Source organism: Galendromus occidentalis, unplaced genomic scaffold (genome assembly GCF_000255335.2).
Source record: "Galendromus occidentalis unplaced genomic scaffold, Mocc_1.1 scf7180000077384, whole genome shotgun sequence".
NCBI classification, from domain to species: Eukaryota; Metazoa; Arthropoda; class Arachnida; order Mesostigmata; family Phytoseiidae; genus Galendromus; species Galendromus occidentalis.
The window spans coordinates 187,609-209,160 of record NW_003805372.1 but is presented as its reverse complement, the minus strand read 5'-3'; the positions used below and the strand labels follow the sequence as shown (position 1 = coordinate 209,160).

General features: G+C 49.0%; 3 protein-coding genes across 3 annotated transcripts; 1 reads left to right on the top strand and 2 right to left on the bottom strand.

The window, feature by feature from the left end:
- Nucleotides 1-914: 914 nt before the first annotated feature.
- On the bottom strand, nt 915-3,089 carry LOC100901540 (UDP-xylose and UDP-N-acetylglucosamine transporter). The gene is made up of 6 exons (XM_029111190.1): nt 3,054-3,089; nt 2,737-2,936; nt 2,374-2,556; nt 2,124-2,259; nt 1,800-1,868; nt 915-1,684 (listed from the first exon to the last, which is right to left on the bottom strand). Exons 1-6 carry the CDS (start codon nt 3,087-3,089, stop codon nt 1,253-1,255), a joined length of 1,056 nt encoding a protein of 351 aa, XP_028967023.1. The 3' UTR covers nt 915-1,252.
- A 1,881-nt stretch (nt 3,090-4,970) lies between these two features.
- Nucleotides 4,971-8,404, top strand: l(3)07882 (Nucleolar protein 14 homolog l(3)07882). Its single transcript, XM_003742407.1, has 7 exons — nt 4,971-5,062; nt 5,184-5,306; nt 5,397-5,648; nt 5,779-5,978; nt 6,131-6,504; nt 6,627-6,829; nt 7,034-8,404. The coding sequence occupies exons 2-7, from the start codon at nt 5,199-5,201 to the stop codon at nt 8,402-8,404; spliced, it is 2,508 nt and encodes an 835-aa protein (XP_003742455.1). The 5' UTR covers nt 4,971-5,062; nt 5,184-5,198.
- A 251-nt stretch (nt 8,405-8,655) lies between these two features.
- On the bottom strand, nt 8,656-21,295 carry LOC100901255 (lysosome membrane protein 2). The gene is made up of 10 exons (XM_003742406.1): nt 21,170-21,295; nt 11,634-11,834; nt 11,235-11,433; nt 10,887-11,112; nt 10,555-10,731; nt 10,229-10,469; nt 10,025-10,098; nt 9,490-9,541; nt 9,101-9,354; nt 8,656-8,999 (listed from the first exon to the last, which is right to left on the bottom strand). Exons 1-9 carry the CDS (start codon nt 21,293-21,295, stop codon nt 9,166-9,168), a joined length of 1,485 nt encoding a protein of 494 aa, XP_003742454.1. The 3' UTR covers nt 8,656-8,999; nt 9,101-9,165.
- Between the last annotated feature and the right edge of the window lie 257 nt (nt 21,296-21,552).

Here is a 21,552-nt window from a genome sequence, read left to right as displayed (position 1 = left end):
TTTGTTCATGTGAGCAGGGCTTCTGAGTTGCGGGATCCATTGTGAGCTGAATTTCGTGGATTCAGTTCCGAATCTATCGAAGACTCTCCAGTCGGATGCTCTCTGCGTCCATGTCAGCTTATCGCATGTCAATGACATCAAACCTTCTGATATATCTGAAGGGCCTAAACCGACTTTCACGACTCTAACAAGTAAACATTCTCTTTTGAAAATGACAATCGCCAGGTTTGACATGCTTTTCTGAAAGTTTCCGAGCCCCGGAGCTACCCCGAGTCGTTTTTCCCTGCTGTCCTGCATTTCATACCCCTTCCCTGCAGGCTCCGAAACCCGGAAAAAACACCATTTACATCGAAATCCGGGATATTTTGCTCGGATATCAAAGGGAATGAGTCTTTCCGGGCTTCGGAACCTGGGGAAAAAACATTTCCATCAAAATCCGAGAAAAATAACCCGGATTTCAATGTAAATGGTGTCTTTTCCGGGTTTCGGAGCCTGCAGGAAAGGGGTATGAAATGCAGGACAGCAGGGAAAAACGACTCGGGGTTGCTCTGGGGCTCGGAAACTTTCAGAAAAGCATGTCAAACCAGGCGATTGTCATTTTCAAAAAAGAATGTTTACTTGTAAGATATGTGGTTCTTAAGCTAATGAGGCTAGGATGGTGTCCGACAACCTGAGCTTGCCTGATGCACCATACCCTCCGTAAGGGACCGGTTGCCTCCGGGTTTAAAGAAAGCTCACGGCTGGTGTGAGTGTAGATCGATCTCGCTTTCATACACTTGGACATTTCTCCTGCCGTGGTATTTTCTCGCAGTCTCGTCGCAACGATTCGTCCGTTCACGTGCCGTCTGAGCTCATGCTCGGGAGCGGAGGAAGCCTTGGATAGCGGATGGAACAGACTTTTGCATTTTGGCCTCAACATTTATTATATTAGATATATTTCATCGTAAGTGTCGACAACAATAAAAATCCCGCTTGATGTACAAGTGTACAGGTATATTGCTCAGATATATCAGATAAGTATCGACCCGCATGATTCCCAACACATCGAGTTTCAATGGAAGGTTATGATCCAGATCCGACCGGACGACAACTGAACATTGTTCATCATCATTGTTCAACATCGCTCATATGAACACTGTTCCTCTCCGAGCGATTTCCGTCCTAATATTTTTGTGCCATGAGCTCCGGAGGAAAGACTCGACTTTACGAAAATGGGGATGGGTGAATAGGTCAGAAGACGCGAGTACTCCGTCTAAGATTCTTTCTTTTGGGACTTCTCCCCGGAGACACCAACATCGTTCGGGAAGTCGAGGAATAAAAACGTTCCGAGGAATATCAGCGCTGTCCCAATCCAGTGCTGCGATGTGAACTCGTTACCGAAGTAAAATATTGAGATAACTAATGAGACGAACTTCCTCAATGTTACAACCAACGTGACCGTGAGTGACGTGCATTCCGTGCTCAATTTGAAGACACTACTTATGCAGACGTACTGCGTTACAACGTTAACGATCAACGAAGTCAACCCTGTGGGCATTCCTGCCGTATACCAGGGGCCTTCTGTGGACATGAGAAGCTCGAAAGATCGTTTGATCTGGAACGAGAACAACAGGAACCCGGGAAGAGCCAGCGCATGAATGTAGAACATCATCTCGCCAGGGTGCTTTCCGTAGTCAGCCGTCACCTTAAACATCAATCGAGAAGTGAACAGTTGATCGTACGAGAATCGGTCAGCGAGCTAGGCTTCCTGAATTCAGCCGATACAAACGCGTTGTGAATACAAGAGCTCTCTCTCTCACCTGCTCCTGGAGAATGCCCATCATCGATGACAAGAGTAAAGCTACCACAAGGATCCCAATGCCAAGAATCTGGAAATACACGAATGCTTTGGCTCAGTGGATCGATCAGTCATTCATCTCCTCTCGTCCGAGCGGGCCGGATAAGTGGTGCCAGATCTCGGCGCTCTCCTCTGTCTCCTAAATATCGGTAATACCAGAAGGAGTTCTACAGCTGTTCGGCTCATATGATTCGAATTTTGAGCCAACTCCGGCGGGTGCAAGAGGATGAAAAGAAATCGAGCGCGAATTACAAGACGTATAATCCCTCATTTGCTCCATGCTTACCTGGGTAAAAGTGAACCTAGAGACGTCATTCGCCGAGTCCGCGGACCACGTTGAGCCTCCTCCGCTAGCGGCGGTGCACAGAAGAATTCCAAAGGTAATAAGGCCAACCGCCGAGTACTTGCGCAAGGAGTAGGACCTTGAGAAAGCGAAAAGTTAGTGAACTCGATTAGTCCTAATCGCAGAGACCCGTAAGACTAAATTAGACGTCATCCAGCACGGAATTAATTAAAAGAGCGATCCGAGAACCTACCTCTTGAGGATGATGATGCCGAGCAACATATTCGACAGCAGAGAGGCACTCTTGAAAATCATGTGAAGTGGCATTGGGATATCGAAACTCAGGGCATAATTATTCAGGAAACTGGATGCGAAGAAGACCAGGACCATCATCAAATATCTCTTCAGAGGTACCGCTCTCCTCTTGGTCAAAAATCTGCAATGGGTTCCCGTCGTATGGTCTTGTCATCTATCACCAGGAGCTTAATGTTTATGGATAATTGAGGTATACTACTCCGCGTGACGTAAGGAGCAAAACACCGGTGGGCGCCTGACGGAGCACGGATCCCAGATAAGCGACTATAACGTGATTTCGTCACTGCGAATAAATACTCACCTAGTTTCGCTAAAGAATTTTTCGGCGGCGATGAAGGCGAATTGTGAAAACGTTACGAGGGACGTACAAGTCGGATCGAAACGCACAAGCTGTTCAAGAACGACAACATTTGAACAGCATGCACCGAATGTGACTCCGATGGCCGAGGCTGGAGTACTGTCGAAACCGAACGCTGAAGCCATTCTTCGGCGAAGATTGCTCTGTGAAAATGATGAAAATTATTTCGGATGAAGAGCGGAATATTTGCCTTGAACGTCAGGCTGTCATCTCCTTCTCAAGGAGTACATTGTCTCATAAAGCGGAACGACTCTCCTAACCAGCAAATCGCGCCTGCGTCGATCTGCCGTCGACATTCTGTGTTATTTTCACCATCGTTAGCAATGATCGGGGGAATTCTATCGCCCAGCAAAGAATCGATGTCCGCTCAATCCAAGCGCTGTATGCTCCTGAACCGCTCGGCTAGCTAGCTATGATGTCATAATGAGTTCCGGCGGCCATCACACGCCGAACAGGCACGACCGAAGCAGAAGGAGAAATGGCGGATATACGGCGGGTGCGTTAAGAAGTTCTAACTTCTGTTCACATGGGGGCAGATGTGGCGCAGATCGGTACACGAGTGGCCAAAACGGGTCACGCAAAAAATTGCTTCTCGCGACGAGTCGCTGATACGTCGTCAATCACTCTTGATTCCAGATGAAATTAATAACGCGCCTAAAAAAGCCGTGCGTCGTCACTGCAGAGTCGGCTCGCATGAATCACTCAGCAGGTGGCGGAGCATTCACGGGGTTGGGGGGGAGGGGAAGCGTTTTGGTGTGACGCATGTCAGCGACTCGTCTGAGGAGAGCGCGCACTCAAAAAGCCCCTGCCTCGTCGCCTGCGACACCGCGCTCCTGATCGAGCATGTTTCGATGACGAAAAAAGCATGATCATTTGGAAAATAATTTTCTACGTGTATAGAGCTCCACCCTGAGTATTTGTAATCATTTCTCAGACCATGTCTTTTGTCCATTCCAGCTGTGTGATAACTGATCACCTGATCGGTGTTTAGGATTTCGAAGGCCCTCAACCACCAACAGACAGCTGATTTACGCTCTAACACAAGAAACGGATATCTCACCAGCTTTCTGGACGACATTTTCGTCTCACATGTTTTTCACCGATGCATCACAATAATTATCACAGTCACGGCTCTCGACTGACTTGTATCGTCTTCGTCGAATATTCGAATGTTGTTGATCTTGGATTATTGCATACATATACTCACTCTCAGTGACTGAGTGAGCGCTCTGCTGTTTTGGTCACATAGCAGACGCTAAAAAGAAAGGGCTCGTTCGCGCTCACGGTCAAAGCTTCCGCTCTCTCCGAAACAATCCGACCTCACGGAATTCTGCCGAATCAACAGACAGGACGCGAGAGATTCTGAGATGTTGCCTCGCATGCTTGACTCCATTCCTTCTTGCATCGCTTCTGATACGCTGCCATTAAAAGTCATACATCTCATTCCGGCTCGAGACCGAGAACGACTATGGAGGTCCAGCTTACCCGTATTAGGTTGGATTCTCGAAAGGACTCTGGGAACTAGCAGATCAGGCAGTCTTGGTACCGAAAACTTGATCGAAGAGCTTCGGGACGGATGAGGCAAGCGGACTCGCTGCAGCACGTCAATCCATCTCCCGTCGAGCTTCTCGTCCGGAGCTTCCAGACCGCAGGATCTTTGAACGTCGGATCGCCCCGGGGCCACTGCGCGGGCTTTTTGCTATTCGAACTAATGAGATTCGAGTTCGTCGCTCACGGCGATTCCGCGGTAAGGAGTGCTCTGTTCGAGGATCGCTTCCCACAGTTTCTCGGACTCCTGTCAAAACAGGAAGAGTTTAACACGTTGCTCTATTTTTGTATTCGATATCATCGGCTAAGGGAGAGGGCAGAGCGGAAATTCCGCATTCCCGATCCCGAATCATCGAGGTCTATCCCCGACTTCAATTTGATTCTATAAGAGTCTCCGAATCCATCTCGAGTACAGATATTAATTAGGGCTCATCTCGACGATTGTCTTCTCCTCCGCGAGCCCTCCCGCGGTAGCAGACGACGCTTCACACTCTTGGGCATCTTGAGAGAGGGCGAGAATGGAAAGATACACGTGCTCGAGCGAAGTGGTGGGTCTTGTGCCCATGTGAGAAATTTCCGCAGTGGGCAATACGTGCTGGGGCTGGAAGTACATCCCGATAAGGAGCTTGAGAGAGACGACTGGTACTGGGTGCCTAGGTGAATTCAGCTAGAAGCACGCATTGTGGTTCTCTGGAGGAGACACATCCTCGGTGTCGTATAGGTGAGTTCGGCTCCAAAGTCTGACACGGTTTGGTTCTACTCTAAGTCAGTCATCCCACGGTTGGGAACGAAACCGTATTCAGCTGGGAGGCTCGACCATAAGGCTGAGATATCGTCTGCAGATCCTCACGCGAGAAATGGCGAAACCCAAGAAGAAACTGAATCCAGACCGAGTCAAAGTCAAGCCGAGTCGAGAAGTTCATAAGAACCCTTTTGAAGTCAAAGTGAATAAACAGAAACATCAGGTGAGTCCCCTTGCTGAGATGAGACGTAGGCTTGGGTCATCCGTCGACGTGAATGTTCGTTCGAGTGCGCTAATGTGTCATTAATCACAGGTCATTAATCGGAAGTTTAAATCCGAGCGAGGACTGCCGGGGGTGGCGCGCGACAGGGCAATCTCCAAAAGGAAATTGACGCTCTTGAAGGAGTATTCTCAGCGGCACAGAGACAATCAGCTGGTCGATCGCCGAATTGGAGAAGGAGATGCTTCAATGGATCCTGAAGAGAGAATAGCTCTGAGATTGGCTCAGGAAACGAGCAGGAAACTCAATAGGAAGAAAAACATTTTCAATCTCAACGAGGACGAGGTAAGACTTCGCGGATCGTGAGGGGAGAGAATTTTGCCCTTCCAGCCAGAATCCCCCTTGCGGATCGATATGTGAGTTTAGCTCGCAGCAATCATCGCTCTATCCATCAAGGGGATCCGATTCGTTCCAGGTGCTAACTCATTTGGGACAAACCCTCGACGATGTTGATCCAGCGTATGATGATCCTCGATCGGACGACGAAGACATTTACGATAAGCTAGATGCCGCTTTTGTCAAAGAGGCCCATTTTGGCGGATTCCTCTCGAAATCTCAGGGGGGCGAGGAGGGCCGAAAGCGAGCAATCGACGACCTTATCGCCGAGAGCAAGAGGTATGATTTTCAGCAATACCAAGTATTGCCTTTCCATCGATAATAAAACTACGGCTCGGATGAACCGGGAGCTCTTATGAATCAATGAGTGCAACGAGGAACCTTGACCACTGAACGCGATTGCATGAAATGAATTCGATCGAAATTTGCAGGGCGAAGATGGAACGTCAACTGGAAGTCGACCAGAATGTCAAGCTCACACAAGAGCTCGACTCTAAATGGCGGGACTTGCACTCTCTGTTGCATCACAACGAGAAGACGAGCGCCAAGGCTAAGGGCAACTCCTCGCAGCCGGACCCTTTCGATCGTCTCGTCAGTGAGCTCCAGTATGCCCCTAGAGCCGGGGTCGCCATGGACAAAACCAAAACCCAGGAGGAACTCGCGGCAGAGGAAAGAGAGCGTCTCGAGGAATTAGAGAAAGAGCGGAGATCGCGAGCGTTGGGCGATGTGGACTCGAAGAAGAAGCTCAAGATCAAACACGTGAGCGCCGACGACATCGATGATAATTTCGCAATCGGAGAAGACGGTTAGTTCCCCGTATTTTACATCTGGGCCTCTGGAAAGCCCCTGGCTGACCCGCCCATGAAACGCGGCGAGGCAGCAAAGCGAATATTTTCGAATGAAATAACATGGTATGATCACAACCAGACGGGGACTGCGCGGAACCGGACTTAGCGGTTGACGGTGGCAATAGTGGAGATTCGGACGAGGAAGATGATGCCGGTGAGGAGGTTGAGGATGACGAAGAGCGTGACGCGGAAGAGGACTCTCAACAGAAAGACTCGGGCGATAGCGAGGGGGACAGTGGTGAGGGCGGAGACTCCGACGAGGACAGCTATGACGATCTTGAGGTGAGATTCGATGGCGTCAAAGGAAATATTATCATAAGAGCCTCAATCGAGCATCAACGAAGGCGACATTGTAAACGAGGTTATAGATCGCGACACTCATCACTGTTCGGAATATCCCTCATAGACGGAAGTCGGACAGATACGAAAGATACAGATACGTCAAGGGAAAGATACGGGACAAGAAATAATCCTCGTTCTCCGCAGAGTGACGGCCCCTCGGAAGACGAAGACGAGAAAAAGCCAAAGCCATCGGAATCCGTGAAGCCGAGAACGCCGCGAAGCATACTGAAATCTACGATTACTACCAAGGAAATTCCGACGGAGAGCATCACAACAGACATCCCGTATTTGATCGCAGTACCGGACCACATGGATTCATTCGAGACTCTCCTCGATAAGAGGAGCCCTCAAGACGAGCTCTTGATTATCGACAGGATCATCAAAGGCAACGCACCCTCTCTCCATGAACAGAACCGCAAGCGTCTTGAGAAATTTCTGCAATTATTGATCGACCGAGTCTACATGCTGGCGGACGAGCCATCAATCGCGCAGGAGACTCTGCAGAGAATCGATGGTTTGGTTCCGCATATCCATCACTTGGTGGAGTTGTCGCCTCAGTCTGCAGCGCGGAGTTTCGTCGAAGTTGTCAAGAATATTTATCACGATGGCCGGGCTAACGGGCCGAAGAAAGACTCGAACTTCCCAGGTTTTGAGAAGTTGATCATGTTCAAATTGATCGGAATCTGTTTTTCGGTATCCGATTCGAAACACGCGGTGGGTTCTCCGGCCTTGATCTGCATGGCGCACCTACTGAGTACGTGCAAGGTGACTGACGCGCGAAACATGCTGCGAGGCATTTTCCTCGCCCAAGTGATGTTGGAATATGTCGCGTTCGGATCTAAATATTGTCCTGAAGTCGTAGCATTCATACTACGCGTATTGTCCGAGTCTCACAGATTGACGGTGTCAGGCCAAATCCGTGAGAAGGATCTCCGACTCCGGATCTCTGATCTGTATCGCTTCGTGGACCAAGATATACCCCGAACGGACCGTTGCAAAATCCTTTTTGGTCTCTTGAACCTGATCGAATCGGCTGCCGATGTATTCAAGGAGCTTCCTTCTTTCCCCGAGATCTTCGGGAAAATCCAGCAGCGTCTCGAAAAACTCGAAACCAGCTGGTACCCTCAGAGCCTGAAGGAGCTTTTGACCTCGGTGACTGAGAAGCTGAATCGAGTAAGGACAAGGGGTCCTCTCCGACGGGAGAAGAAAAGACCCCAGATGCTGAAACTCTACGAACCACTAATCGAAGAAAGAGTTGATATGCTCCGTAAGGTCCATCAGGATAAGGGGGTCAAGGCCGAGACGAAGAAGCTTCAAGCGAAATACAGAAAAGAGCTCAAGGGAGCGATGCGTGAGGTCCGTCGCGATAATCAGTTCATAGCTCAATTCAAACTTCGAGAGCAACTCAAAATGGACGCTGAGCGTCGAAGAAAGGTCAAAATGATATTCGGGGACGCTGCTAATCAACAAGGTGAATTGAACTCTTTGAAAAAGCTGAAAGCGAAGAAAAAGTAGTTCTAGCGGTTCTTGTTATATAAATAAAACTTGTGTACAGATCTCTGTATCGATATCTTGTCAGTATGACTATTCCGACCATGGAACTTCTTTCCCCGATATGTGACCCTTTCCGAGATGAAGAATCAGATTTCGATTCGTGGTGCCTAGCAGATTGATCCACAGATCCCGGAATTTATCTCGCACCTTTTGCTGGATGCGGGTTCCCGGGAAGTATGGTCTAGAGTCTTGACGAAGGATCGAACCGAATCGTAATTTCCTTCACTCTCCCTGACAGGGGTGGCTTTTATTGATTGCGTGATCCCTATGGTATTGAGCAGCATTTATTTACAGATGAATTATTCTTGGAACATGTGCTTCTGACTAATTGCAGGATGCAGACTATACAGTGCTTCATGGGATTGTCGACGAGCTTCATCCAACGCACAATTAGTTCGTGTGGAGATGAAGCCCCCGGAGACTAATGCGAGCGACTAGGTCCGCTAAATAGGGGGGATTGCTCCGGCGCACTCAAGAATCCTCGCTCAGCACCGATCCCGAATGCGCTTCCTTGGCTGATGCGGCTTCCATTCCGAAAACAGTACCTATAATACTTCTGCAAAGGAGAACAACTCATTCCAGGACATGTTGGAAAAATTATAAGACAGACTTGACACCGGATGAACAAAAGAGCGGAGAACGAAACTGCCAGCTCACCTCAACGCTAGGGAGTGCAGCTGCCTTGAGTTGAGTTGCGACGACCATTTAGGAGGACGAACCCGTCACTTGACGGGATACAACTTGGCCGTACGCGACGAGTTCGACTGTAGAACCACAAAGACTAGAATTGAGGCGATGCCACCAATGGCTCCGGCACAGCTCGCTAACGAGCTGACCAGAATGCCCATCTTGTGAGGAGAGACCAATTTTTCCTGGAGGAGATTGGTGCTCTTGGATGGGACTTCCACCAGCTGCAAAGACGGACAGCTCTTTTAATTTCGCGATTCCGTTCGGGGCTCGCCCAAGGAAGATATTGTATAGTGGGTCGAGAGAGATTCAGGAATTGACATCGTATGCTCGAGAAAGTGACATCTATTAATGCTCGCCTCTTCGATCCACGCGATGGGGAAGATCCTGTCCGTGATGTTCTCGAGGGGGCTACATCAGTCATTTGTGTTAGTCCTTAAGATATATTTTATGTATGTATATTCAGGATTCAAGTCGAATATCTCCGTGATCATGAGAGTCTCCTGCTTCTCCATGAAACGAGATTGTGATCGAGACCTTTTCGGAAATAAGTAGGTGACGATGCGAGGTATGATATGAAAAGGATGCACACATGGATTCAAAGCATTCCCCACACTTGCATTCAAGTCAAAAGATTAGCTCCTCAGTAGTGGAAGCGCGTGAACTCGAGCACGCGGACCGATACAGATTCTGGAACACGTGCATGAACCAAGTCGGGGTCGAGAGCGTCCGAGACAGAATGCGACTAGATCCAATGACCCTCTCACCAATCGAGCAAACTTTCGAAACCTAGTGATATCTTGAGCCGAGCAACCGATAATATGATGTCATGCAGTTGATGAGCTCGTGAAACTCATATCTAGATACAAAAAGGGAAATAAAGAGGATTCTCACTAAATAAGATCGCTCCGCTTAAGATCAATATTGATCTGGAGTCTCTTGGCGGCTCGCAGGACGAGTCCGGTCATCTGGAAGTCGAGAAGCGGGCTGTGAGTTTTTCCCGAAAGTCCGTGCTGATTTATGAGCGTTTGCTCATGAGGGTATTCCTCGTTGACGAAGGACTCGATTTGATTCTGAATCGCCGCGTAAGTCGCTCACCGTCATTACGTCCAGGAAGGTCTCATGCTTTTCCTTATTCGGAGAGAGACCCTCAAATTCGTCGATCAACTTGTCTTCGCCCAGGTAGAAGTGAGGAGCCGACATAATTAGAGGAGCACCACGACGGCACTTGCTCACATTGATCACTCCACCTTCTCTACACTTGTCGGGATGTTCACAGAAACAACGATTCTCCTCGATCTGATTGCCGCTTGCGAACATTGATGCTGGTATCGTGAACCTTCAAGGAAAAATGAATCGCTCTAACATTCAGAATCCAATCTGAACGGTCGTCACGCGAGGAAGGAACTTTTCAGACGAAGTACCTCTTTGTGTCTAATCCGTTGACGTCACTGGGCTTCTCGTACTCGAAGTAGATGGATCTACACAAATCCGTCGCGAAAGCGTAAAGTCTCTCAGACGTTCGAACAAATGGGGGGAATTGGCCTCCGTCTGTTCCGTTGATTCTATTGCAATCTGCATTACCCCAGAATTCGAGCTCTCTGGAAAAAAAAGGTAAATTCGGTCGCTCTCGGAGAGCAGATATTTGGGACTTCATCGATACGACAAGGGACACGTCTAGTTCAAATTGCGTAGGGTACCCTGGTCGCAATATTGACGAAACGAGCCGAAGCACGTTTTGTTTCAACGATCTTACGTATTGTTATTCCAATCAAGAATATTGGTGAACGGATATTTTCCGGCTCCCGTTCCGACCGTGAACGACTGGTCCGCTGTGTTATTTTTGTTGTATAGGAGTCCGAATCTCTTTGAAGCAGGGAATTTCGCGTCGGGAATAAACGCCGTGGCGAGCTTTGCGAGCTCAGTCAGCATTGGCACATCGTAACCCTCGAAGAGCATTTGGTTCACGCGACGGTGGACCACTGGAAAGGAAGCGAATAAGATACCTCTATGTTCCGTCGAGTTAGAGGTGACTCCCCAAAGTACGCAAGTCATCAATCGGGATGACTCTGTGTCCTGATCGAGGTCACAACCATCTACTCACGGAGTTTTTCATTGTGCTTATCCAAAAGACCTTCCAAGATGGGCTGGAGAAGCGATTTTCCCAGATCTCCCGGAACTTTTGTGCTGACGAGTTTGTCCATGGCTATGAGCGGGATATTGAGCGTATAAATCATGTCGTCGAGCGAGCCCGATGAAAGCTCCCTATGGAAGATGAAGGACTTCCAAGACAGGTAGTTGACCTGAAATGATATCCATCTCGTGAATAATCTTGAAAAACTCTCCGAGGAAGTCCGAGATCCCTCGGGGCGATCAGATTCCGATTTACACGTATGAGCTCCGACCATCCCGAATGGATTATCACTGATCATCTACACAAGGATTCGGTAGTGGCATCACAAACACATCACGCTTGATTCAGGAAGGGCTTCTTGAACCTCACCGAATCGGCGTCGATATTCTGGATGATTTTCCGCCGTTTTTGAATGAAAGTGAACGGTCCCACTTCTTGGACTATTGGCTTCTCTCCAGCCATGAATTCGGAAGGGTTCGTCACATTGAAGACATATACCGAGAAGTATATCGGTACGCTGACATTGGCCCAACGCGACAGGGTGGGACTGTCCTCAACGAGTCGCATTTGCTGAAAAAAAAACGAGAGATGTAACTCCAGCTCACTTCGAATCGAATCGTCGCTTGCTTATACTCTAGGACTCTCCAAATTCTTTGAGTTTCCAAAACGAGAATCAGGCTTCCCTCGTCAGTCAGCGAGGAGACAGCCTCATCGACCGCCAGCGGAGTATCTAAAGGGGATGTGACTTCCCAACGGAATCATCGAATATCGCTTCCACGAGTAGCGATTCCAGATTCGAATACTTTTGATCGATTGGATTCGAAGTGCTTCCATTCTAGATCTTGGCCAAGTTTTGGCATGGGCTCCGAACATCCGATTCCGCTGAATTCAATTGTTGCTACCTCGACGTACGATACGCTGAGAGAGAAATCATTCTTCTGTACTTGTGGTCGTCTTAAATTGTTTTCCTCAGAGCGGCACCGATGAGTATCCGCAATATCGTGCTCCTACGTTCGTCTCACTTAGACGTCGCTACCTCGAACGAAGGCCTATCTCCGAAGAGTCCACGTCCATCGGACGTCATGAGCGACGACGTGCCCATGGCGCTTTAGTGATACGAGCGCTTCGGTCAGACCTCGATCTGATACGCGGGGAACGCCGCAAAGATGAACAACATCTAGTGTTTCTGAGATCTTGATCCAAGCATGGAGCGAGCCAGCGATGCAGTGCCATCTGATGAGGCAGTCTAGCGCAACGGTTTTCATCGTTCGATCGCAAATCTACGCTCCCACTCTTCGAATGGCTTCGGGGCTGAATTAACTTAGAATCATGAGAATTTACATTGGTATCCTAATTTTCACCTCGCATCCGAACAAGTCCTTATCCGCGTATTTGAAAGCGCTGATTCGAAAGAATTATCCATAATTTCAGTTTCTTGAGAATCGAGGATCAGCGTGTCCGACTGTTCGCCCAGATCCCCCGCCCGACAGGTGAGTAATTCGCCGTGGGGACTGAAGGAAGCGGGAACCTGCCACCGAACGTGTGTATTCCTTTTCCTCCCGTCTATTTATAGCCATGGGTGGATCTATGTATGCTAATATATGCGTGGATTTCTGTAACATCGTAAAAAGGTAAGAACAATCCATTCCCGACGAAACAACTCAACAAGCGGCGACGACCACAACGACGAAGAAAAGTGAAATGTAAATATCAGTGTCTCTGTCAAGTGATTCTGGCTTCTATGCCCCATCAAAGCCCAGAAACTTTCTCAATAGGCGGTTCGTGTAAGAATTCCCACCGCATGTCACAATCGTAATTCGCGACTCCGACTTGGAGCAGTCCATATTCCGGAGGTGCCGGCCAATTTCGGGAAACGGAGAGTCTCCATTATGGCTCAAAAAACATGACGTCAAAGGTCTGGCATTTTACCGTATTTCTACGAGCGACTCCGCATGCGTTCTCCGGATGGAAAACGATCACGAAATGGAGTGTTTGTGGGAGACTTCAAAAAAAATTTCGAAGTGTGATATCACCTCTGTTTTTCCCCCCAGCAGTGTTCTGACGTTGGTCATTTTTCTTGGCGGAGCCCCAATTATCATCGATGGATCGAGGATTGAATTCGTTTTCGACTCGTTCAGGAATGGAAAGTCGCATAATTAAGGGAAATATTATGAGCTGGGCAGCTCAAAGATCGTACATCCTGGACCAGAGCCGACTGACGTAGGCGAACAATCAAGTGCGATTCCGAATCGTTCAATGGAGGGAGTCGTTATCAGCTTTTTCTTCTGGCTGACTAAGACAAATGATGAGTCTCTTCGGAGGCAACCATTCGCGGCGGATGCAAATGGAGTGCTCTGCCGATGCAGCTGACGTAGAATAATCGAAATTCATTTACTCTCGGAGCTCGGAGGGAGGGAAAAATCTATTAGGGCATGTATTCCGGCGTGCAGAGATCCGAAAACAACCGACTCCGACTGAGAATGACGCGACGAAAGTTGGCACAGCGGTGGCTTTGCCAACATCTGTGCTCGTCGTGACGTCTTCGTGGAGGAAAAGATCGTCCGAGGATTGATTCCAATGTTCCCCCCTAAGGGATGCTGTAAATCTAGTCCTGCTGATCTCCGCCGTCGAATCCGCTTCGGATATGGACAGCGCAAATCTGTGGCCAGGAACGGCTATCAGCCTTATTTATGTGGGATACGTCATAGATCCCCTCTGTGTCGCTGGTTTGCCTTGGAAAAATCTCGGGAGATCAAGGTGCAGCTTATCTGGTTGACTGGAACTTTCCTCCAACTAAAGTTCGAGATTTCCTCTTCTGTGCCCTGTCATAAGCTCATGAGATGATGAGCACTTCCCGACTCTGCCCGCGGGAAAAACCAGCGAATCAATCATCATAACGGCTTTCGGTCAGAGTACATGCTCAAGGTAAGCGAGGACTTGATGTGTTCCAGGGGATTAGGATGAACAGGCTCCTTGCTATGAGTAGAAGACGATAGACGCGAGACAACTTCAAGACCAGTGATTACGGTGAACCACCGAGGCAGTGAAGGGAATTCTTGAAGCGAATTATCTTGTCCATCGATTTCTTCCCTGATTCGCCAAATTGACCTCCCGCATACTCCTTGACGAAAATCGCATGTTCACATGTTTTTGTCTTTTCGACGCCGAAAAAAGCTACGGAGGAAAATCCGTCATTATGCTCCGCTACGGAAGACCGAATCGAATGCACAGAGTTTGGTAGAAGAGGATTGTCCTCGAATCCGGAAAGCTCCGTGGAGAGACAATGCTCTTGTATTGTTCGACGTCGCGTCGGTAAACATCGGCACAATCGCGGATTTTGTACTTCAGACGAAGTTTTTTCGTGTTCCGACTGTCGACGTCAAAGTTGCTTCTTCACAATAAATTCATTTGCTCCATTCGCGAGCATCAAACATTGTGATGGAAGTAGAGTTTGTCAGAAAAGACTTCTGATGAAAATGCAGAACAGAAACTCCGGAAACGAATTCAAAACGCGTTGAGAAATCAAACGTCATGATCGGAACAGTTTTCTTTCTCAGTTGCACACTTCGAACTTGACGTTCACGCTTTGAGATCTGGTATCCATGTATTCGTCCGCGCTCCGAGCAGCAGCGAACAGCAGCACCCAGCGAACGCGTCAAGTCACACATCAAACACGAACGCGGAAGCTGCACCATTGAGTGCATCCTCTACCAGATGATCCGTATAACGACATCGCTGCAGTTGATTGAGGGATCTACACTTCGATTTGAAGAGGACTCGATTCGTCACAAGAGACTCGGGCGATGCCAACGATCGCAACTTGTGGAGCAGGCTCCACGAAATGAAGCACTCCCTCATAGAAAACGGCTCCAATGAGCCACTCCATTGGAAACACTGACTGCAAAATGACAGAATTTTCTGGCCCCGTCGAAGCCGGTGCGTCACGTTCGATCTCGGCGGCGACGACGTATCTTCCTAGGGTGTCTGCCTCTTCTTGTTTCAGAACTCGTAAAATTTTACACTTCCGCGTTTTCAGCCCGGGCCATTCATCATTTACATCTTGTTTGTGCGCCCCGGCGAGAGCGGTCGGGAAATCGCGGGAACTTCCCCGGGACGATCTGTGAACTCTCGAGCGTTTGTGTTGACGATCTCTCGGTTTCGGTCCGTCGGTCATCGATCTCCTGGAGTATCCTCTGAGCGGCAGCAAATTCGGCGATCTCGACATTCGAAATGAGCGGGAATGGAATCGTGAGGGATCCGCGTATGTCTCATGAATTGGAAGCGAAAGTACTTAGAGCCAAGGCATCGCTGCTACCCATTGTCTTTCATGTGTCATCGTCTTCCGAAGAATGGCTGTATCAATAGACGAGTCAACCTTGGACGGAGCGAAACAAAAATATAAAGGAACAAGTAATGTTAGCGCGTTCGTCGCGTCCGCGAAAATAATCACGCTAGTTGCCGTTTCTCCCCGCTGCCCTCAGGAGAGATGTCAACCTTAGCCGTCTAGAAGAAAGTCAATATCGACCCACGAACAACCCTCGACTGAGCATTGAATCAGCTGAGCCGAATCTCTGGAGCTTGTTGGAGCGCAAGAGGAACGCCCGATATTTGGTCTGTTCATCGAGGGGCATCCGCAAACGAGAGATCGCCCAATCGTCGCGGCAGCCACAGAGATTCTGGTTTAGCTGATCCGCGGAAGGAGAGACAGATGAGTTGAGGCACAAATGAATTTGAGCGACGATGAAAATAAACTGTGTATGTATGCCTTAAATAAGACATTGATGGGCTCTAAGGGGAGATCGGAGAAATATCACCTGCTTGGGTGTCAGCCAGCCAATGACGAACGACGCCTAGCTGCTCGTTTAAACGCAAGGTCGAGAATTTCGCATGTCATTAGCAGAAGAAATCCTCGGCGGGCATCATGAATGAGACGCATTCACAGAAGTCATCCATAAACTACGCCCGTCAAGGGAGTCGAATTTCGAAAACCAGAAAAACGACTTTCCACACCGAAATTCCCGGTTCCCGACATCGAATCCGGGAGCGAGGTTTTTCTTGGATTCAGCGAGCTCGATCGAGCTTCATCGCATCGGTGGAAGCGGATAGGAAAGCGGATACGGCATCCGGCGGATCCCCGGTGCTGCATCTCGCCAAATGATAGCATCTCGCAGAGTTAATCTGCTGCATAGATATTTATCGGCGCGGGGAGGCTCCTTAGGCCCGCTGACTGAGTTTCGGCACCTGGCACCTGCTCCTGATCCTACTCCTCAGCCGCATTCCAATCGTATCTCTTGTCCGGGAAGTCCGCTGATATTTTTGCGTAAAAACAATCATCCGGCGTGAAGACACCGCCAAATGCGTGATCTCGCTTGATCTCCGATCCTCCTCGAGTGAATGAGCTCAAGTGTTTTTTTTCAGCATCGACTGAAGCAAGACGAAACCTTCTCGAACGCCATCTCGGACAGTCGCGTTCAGGCGTGAACTTGGAGGGATATCTAGAGATTGAGACGCGAGATTTATGCAGCGACAACGTCACTTGATTCGAACCTTATATGCTGTCCCTGATTGTAGATTGCGGACTTGGATGGTACGAGAACGAGGTCCGACTTGGAGCGTTTCATCTGCCAAGTTGCCTTGACAAGTGAATCCTCGAGACGCATGATCGGGTATAGGGCCTCGTCCGCGCGTCTTAAGTTCCACAAAAGGAAGCGATTACTCGACGCGAGCTGTTACCTCACTGCTAACAGCGATGACGTTATGCTGCGAAGTCATACCCCATGCTGTCGAACGTAAGAGCAGGGAGCGTATCGAAGACCGAACGCAACTTATCACGAGGGCAAGGTGTCTGCGGTTTGAGTCGGTCAATCGAGCTGCGCTCCTTTTTGATCGTTACCGCGTCGCTGTCAGCGCTACCGCGTCGCTGTCAGCCGTCCCGTGTCCATCGCATCGTTTCTGGCTGTATCAACCTTCTGGCCAAGGTACTTACGTCTGGCTCAATCAGATTACAAACTTCTGGACATTATAGGCCGTCAGGCAACTTAGGTAAGTGATCGAATGCGACATCAATTATTTTGCTTCGATCCACGAAAAGGTCAGTTCTTCGCAGAATAGCGTAGTTCCTCTTTCTCCATTCAGCACAGTCGTCTAATGTGTCGATTTCTGCTTTCGAGAATGGCTGCGGACAAAGAAAATAATGGTCCGCGAAACACAGAGCCTTTGGGCTCAATGCGAGCGGACCCGTCGCGGATCGAAGTCAGCGCTCTGCTTTCGATCAAAAATCTATTCTACTACTTGGAAAGGAATATTGACAACCACTCGCTCCGGGATTCACTTCCTGAACGAAAAGAGCGATCCCCGAAGGTGTCCGCTAAAGGGGCTATCGCACGCGACCCGTGGTGCTTCAGTTCCGCGCGTTTCTCTTCTCCGCTGTTTTTTCCCCGAGTTGCTGAATGAACGTAAGTTCTCTGATTTTCAGGGGAATGTCTTTCCGGTACGCACGGGAGCTTCATTTGTTTATCTTCTGTGGATTCGGACCCTTCGGCTGAAGTTCGGTGCTTTCCACGACCTCGGATCCGTACAGCCAGCCGCGGCTTGAGCCCCCAGAACAACGCCTAACAATAAAGGATACTATACACAGAAAATGATCATCGAGAGGCAAACCGGTTCCGCATACGATTACATTGCACTTCGTCTAGAATGCTACTGGCGTGTTACTATTTACATCATGTCGGCAATGTCGCTGAACCGCCGATATCGTTGGCATGAATCGAAGCACGCCAGGAACTGCATCTTTCAACGATTCCGGCGTTTAGAAGAAGACCTTCATCTTACGTCTTGCTAGGCAGTATCGCCGCTCTAGGATATTTTGACGTCTAGCTCCAGGGCAGATCGCGCTCAGAGGTGGTTCCGAAATCTCGATATTCCCAAGAGACGAACAGCTACTGGTGGCCCGATCTGAAGGAGCATTCTTAAGAGACCGATCAGGGTGTTTCCGAATTTGGAAATCTGACAAATCGTACGAGACGACACCCAAGTGACACCAGACACAAGTTTGACTACTCTCAACAAACACAGATGATCTCAACAGTTACGCTGATGTTTTTGAAGTATGCCAAGAGAGCAAAGAGACGTCGGAATCTCGGATGTCTCGCAGATTCGTGAGCGAACTTTCTGAATATGGCCTCGACTCATTGTCGGCTACGTACGTATCTTCTGAAATCGTCCGTACGATTGAAGTCAACGCTCGAATTTTACTCTGGTCCGGAGTCAACGATCGGGCAGCGGATATTTGTTCTCGAGCAGGGAAGGAGTGACATGGAAAACGGTCAAAAACCCCTGTCAAATCGTGACTTCGGTTTCGCTCTTCGCAAGGAGGACGTCGGTCGGTCACCGAATCGGCGAACTAGAAATGCACCTTGCGAATCGCACTTGGAGGGAAGAGTTGTTCCTTTGGGCTGGTCTCCGTCCTATCGAGTTCCTCCATCTTCTGAATAGATCATTTAGATATGCATCTCAATGTTCTCAGTCTCACGTCGTCTGTTGAAAGTCTCCCCATCAGAAAGACGAGGAGCCGATTCCGCATCTTCGATGATTCGACATCATAAAGAAGCGTGAGCCCCATTAAACAAGCTCCAAGGTCAATGGAAAGTATACGCGACCAAGAAATAACTGAATCCTCGATCGGCACATCTGGGCGTCCACGACCGAAATAACGCCGTCAATGTGCCGTGATCAATTATCGGCGACCAGCCATCATCATTTCGCATCATGTAATCTACAGACCGATTCATTGTTGTTGGAGCTTTTCCAATTTCTCTTCCGCTCTATTAAAGGCTTGCCCCTTCGCTCTTGGAGTCGTTAGATAAACAACAGCTCAGATTCGACGTGGATCTCAATCCCCATCGTCGAATCGATTGATTGAGGCGGCAAGAGTTGCAGCAGAAGCGCGAGAGGTTCTGGAAGATTCGGGTAAACGCGTTATCTCACCCCATTGGTGTCTAGTCTGCTGAACGAGGTAGACACATGATAAATTTCGATTCCGACATCTAGAAGGCGGTCTGTCTCGCCACCGGTATTGCGAAAATGTCACGCATATCAACGAGTTTCGATTGCTATTTTGGAAGACCCTTGCTGGCAACATGCTGATTAGGGGCAGAATGAGCTCATTGACATGTGATTTACGGACTATAGCTCCATGATGTTTTTGACGATCACATCAGCCGGCCGAGCGACGCACATGTTCATGCGAGAGAGAGCCATTAATCTCCGATACGAGTCTGTTCGCTCCGGTTCAATTCCCGTTTGTCTTCGCTACCTCGATATTCCTAGCGATCTCTCTTTCTCTATCATCAATCTGTAAGTGACCCTGAATCTTTTTTTATGCGGATTCCCGTTGCTTCGAGATGCGGAGTTCACGTGACTCGAGCCCCCAGGATCAGGGGCTCCTCTTGGGGGGGGGGCAAGTTCCTCAATATTGTAAAGGAGTTGAAATTCGCTGCCGAACATTGTGACACAGCTCCCAGGGAACATGTCGACCCCGTTCATCCTCGTCGCATGGTTCAACTGCGATCCATTTCTGGCCCCGCAGAAGATCCCTGAACGGAAGTTTCCCCGAACGATCCATGACGTGGCTCAGCTATCTTCCGTCGCGCAAGCACTTAAAATCACATCTTATAATACATTGGGTTTTCTTGCGATTGGAGCAATCGGATAAGAACTAGCGCTGATAAGCGAGCGAATTTGGCTCGGAAACCTCGAAAGCTCATTTAAAAGCGCCTCGTGCCTCGTGAGTTTCTAAGATCGCAAATTATTTCCGGAATTCGGCAGAGCGGGCCATTAATTGAGAAGCGGGCGATATGTCAACAAGAGGGACAGGAAGGTGAGGGAATTCGAAGGTTGGAGCATCATGAATGATCGCGTTTCAAGTCAACCTTGTTCGAAAAATGCTAAACATTCTATTTCGGATTCCGATACTAGCGAGTGTTCCGGGAGAGCAAGACCTCGGTACGAAAATTTTTATCCGCCGAGAAGCATCGCCGGCAAATAAAACTCTGGCTGAGCTGAAGACATGAGTTCCAGTCGTTTCAATCGTTTGCCTCAGGGAATCATTAATCTTCAGGCTTGCCCTTCGGCGGGTTCACGATGGACTCCGATTCGAGCCATCGAGAGAACTAGCGTCCCGCAGCTCCTCGTCGTCCAACGCTTTCCTCTGACAGTAAACGATCAGGAAGGAAAACTTTAATTTCTTATCGTATCGACACTCCTGACAGGTGTCACTCAATACTTCGAAGAAGTACCTGATTCCTGGCAACGGTGACTCTCCGAGTTCTCCGACACGATGTTTTCGACAAAAATGGGCGAAATTCGGGTCAAACTCAAATGTTTCTGGCCGAAGTCCAAATGAACGAGGAGTCGTCTGTATGCATGAATCCAATTCCGCTGGTGGATTGTCTCCGATGGATATTATATGAACCCTTGTCATCATCTGTTTCGTTAAGGCTCTACAATGAGTTCAGAGGAAGCCATCGCGAGAGCATCCGAGCAGGAAACGGGAGGATTCTCCTCGTGCACTTCCCAGTGCCGCAGAAGACGAAACTCATGGCTCGTAAACCCCAAAACGGAGCTCTCCGAAACTTATCGCAGTTCCGAAAACGCGCCGTTCCCCAGATCACGCCAAAGTTCCGAAGATAACGGGCTGTTCCAGATCGCATGGGTAGACGGATGACGTAATTGGAGTCAAACCACATGTTCGGTAGAATGCTTCATCTTTCTATGCGCCTTCACGTCTTCGTTGATCATGGCGAAAAAGATAATCCCTGATCTGAGCTTCAGGGGCCGATCAGTCGGTCGATCCCGAACTCCAGCGATCCTCTGCGAGCTGAATAGGGATGAAATTCTAGACTTACCTCGCTAATTTTTTCGCCGATGATGTTGGGTATGACAATGAAACCGGTGATTCCCAGCGAAAAAAGCACCAGGGACGCGATCAGCAGAATGAAAGTCGCCCATCGCGGCAGTCCTGTCAGAAACATTTCTATCACACTGGAGGGTCGCCTTTCTCAAGAATCACTCGGTATGTCAGACGTCAGACTCTCCTATGGGACTACGACGCGTTCGCTCGAACTGTGCACGATCCGTGGACACACTTCGCAAACGTCGAGGCTGGAATCGAATATTCCTCAGCGATGCGTGAACTATTTCGATCTTCGAGCCTCCGACCGGCCCTTGCCACTATCGCCCGCCGTCAGTGACAACACTCGCTCTTGCCACGGTAAGAGCAAAGGGTCGG

Bases quoted from the DNA above. Each gene is read 5' to 3' on its own strand.
- LOC100901255 (XM_003742406.1), bottom strand. From the start codon at position 21,295: ATGTTTCTGACAGGACTGCCGCGATGGGCGACTTTCATTCTGCTGATC. The intron at 10,099-10,228 runs GTGAGCGACTTA...CTCGACTTCCAG, and splicing joins CCTTCCTGGACGTAATGACG to ATGACCGGACTCGTCCTGCG. The intron at 9,355-9,489 runs GCGAGCATTAAT...CCGTCTTTGCAG, and splicing joins CCATCGCGTGGATCGAAGAG to CTGGTGGAAGTCCCATCCAA.
- LOC100901540 (XM_029111190.1), bottom strand. From the start codon at position 3,089: ATGTCGACGGCAGATCGACGCAGGCGCGATTTGCTG. The intron at 2,937-3,053 runs GTTAGGAGAGTC...TCATTTTCACAG, and splicing joins GACGCAGGCGCGATTTGCTG to AGCAATCTTCGCCGAAGAAT. The intron at 1,685-1,799 runs GTGAGAGAGAGA...TTGATGTTTAAG, and splicing joins TGGGCATTCTCCAGGAGCAG to GTGACGGCTGACTACGGAAA.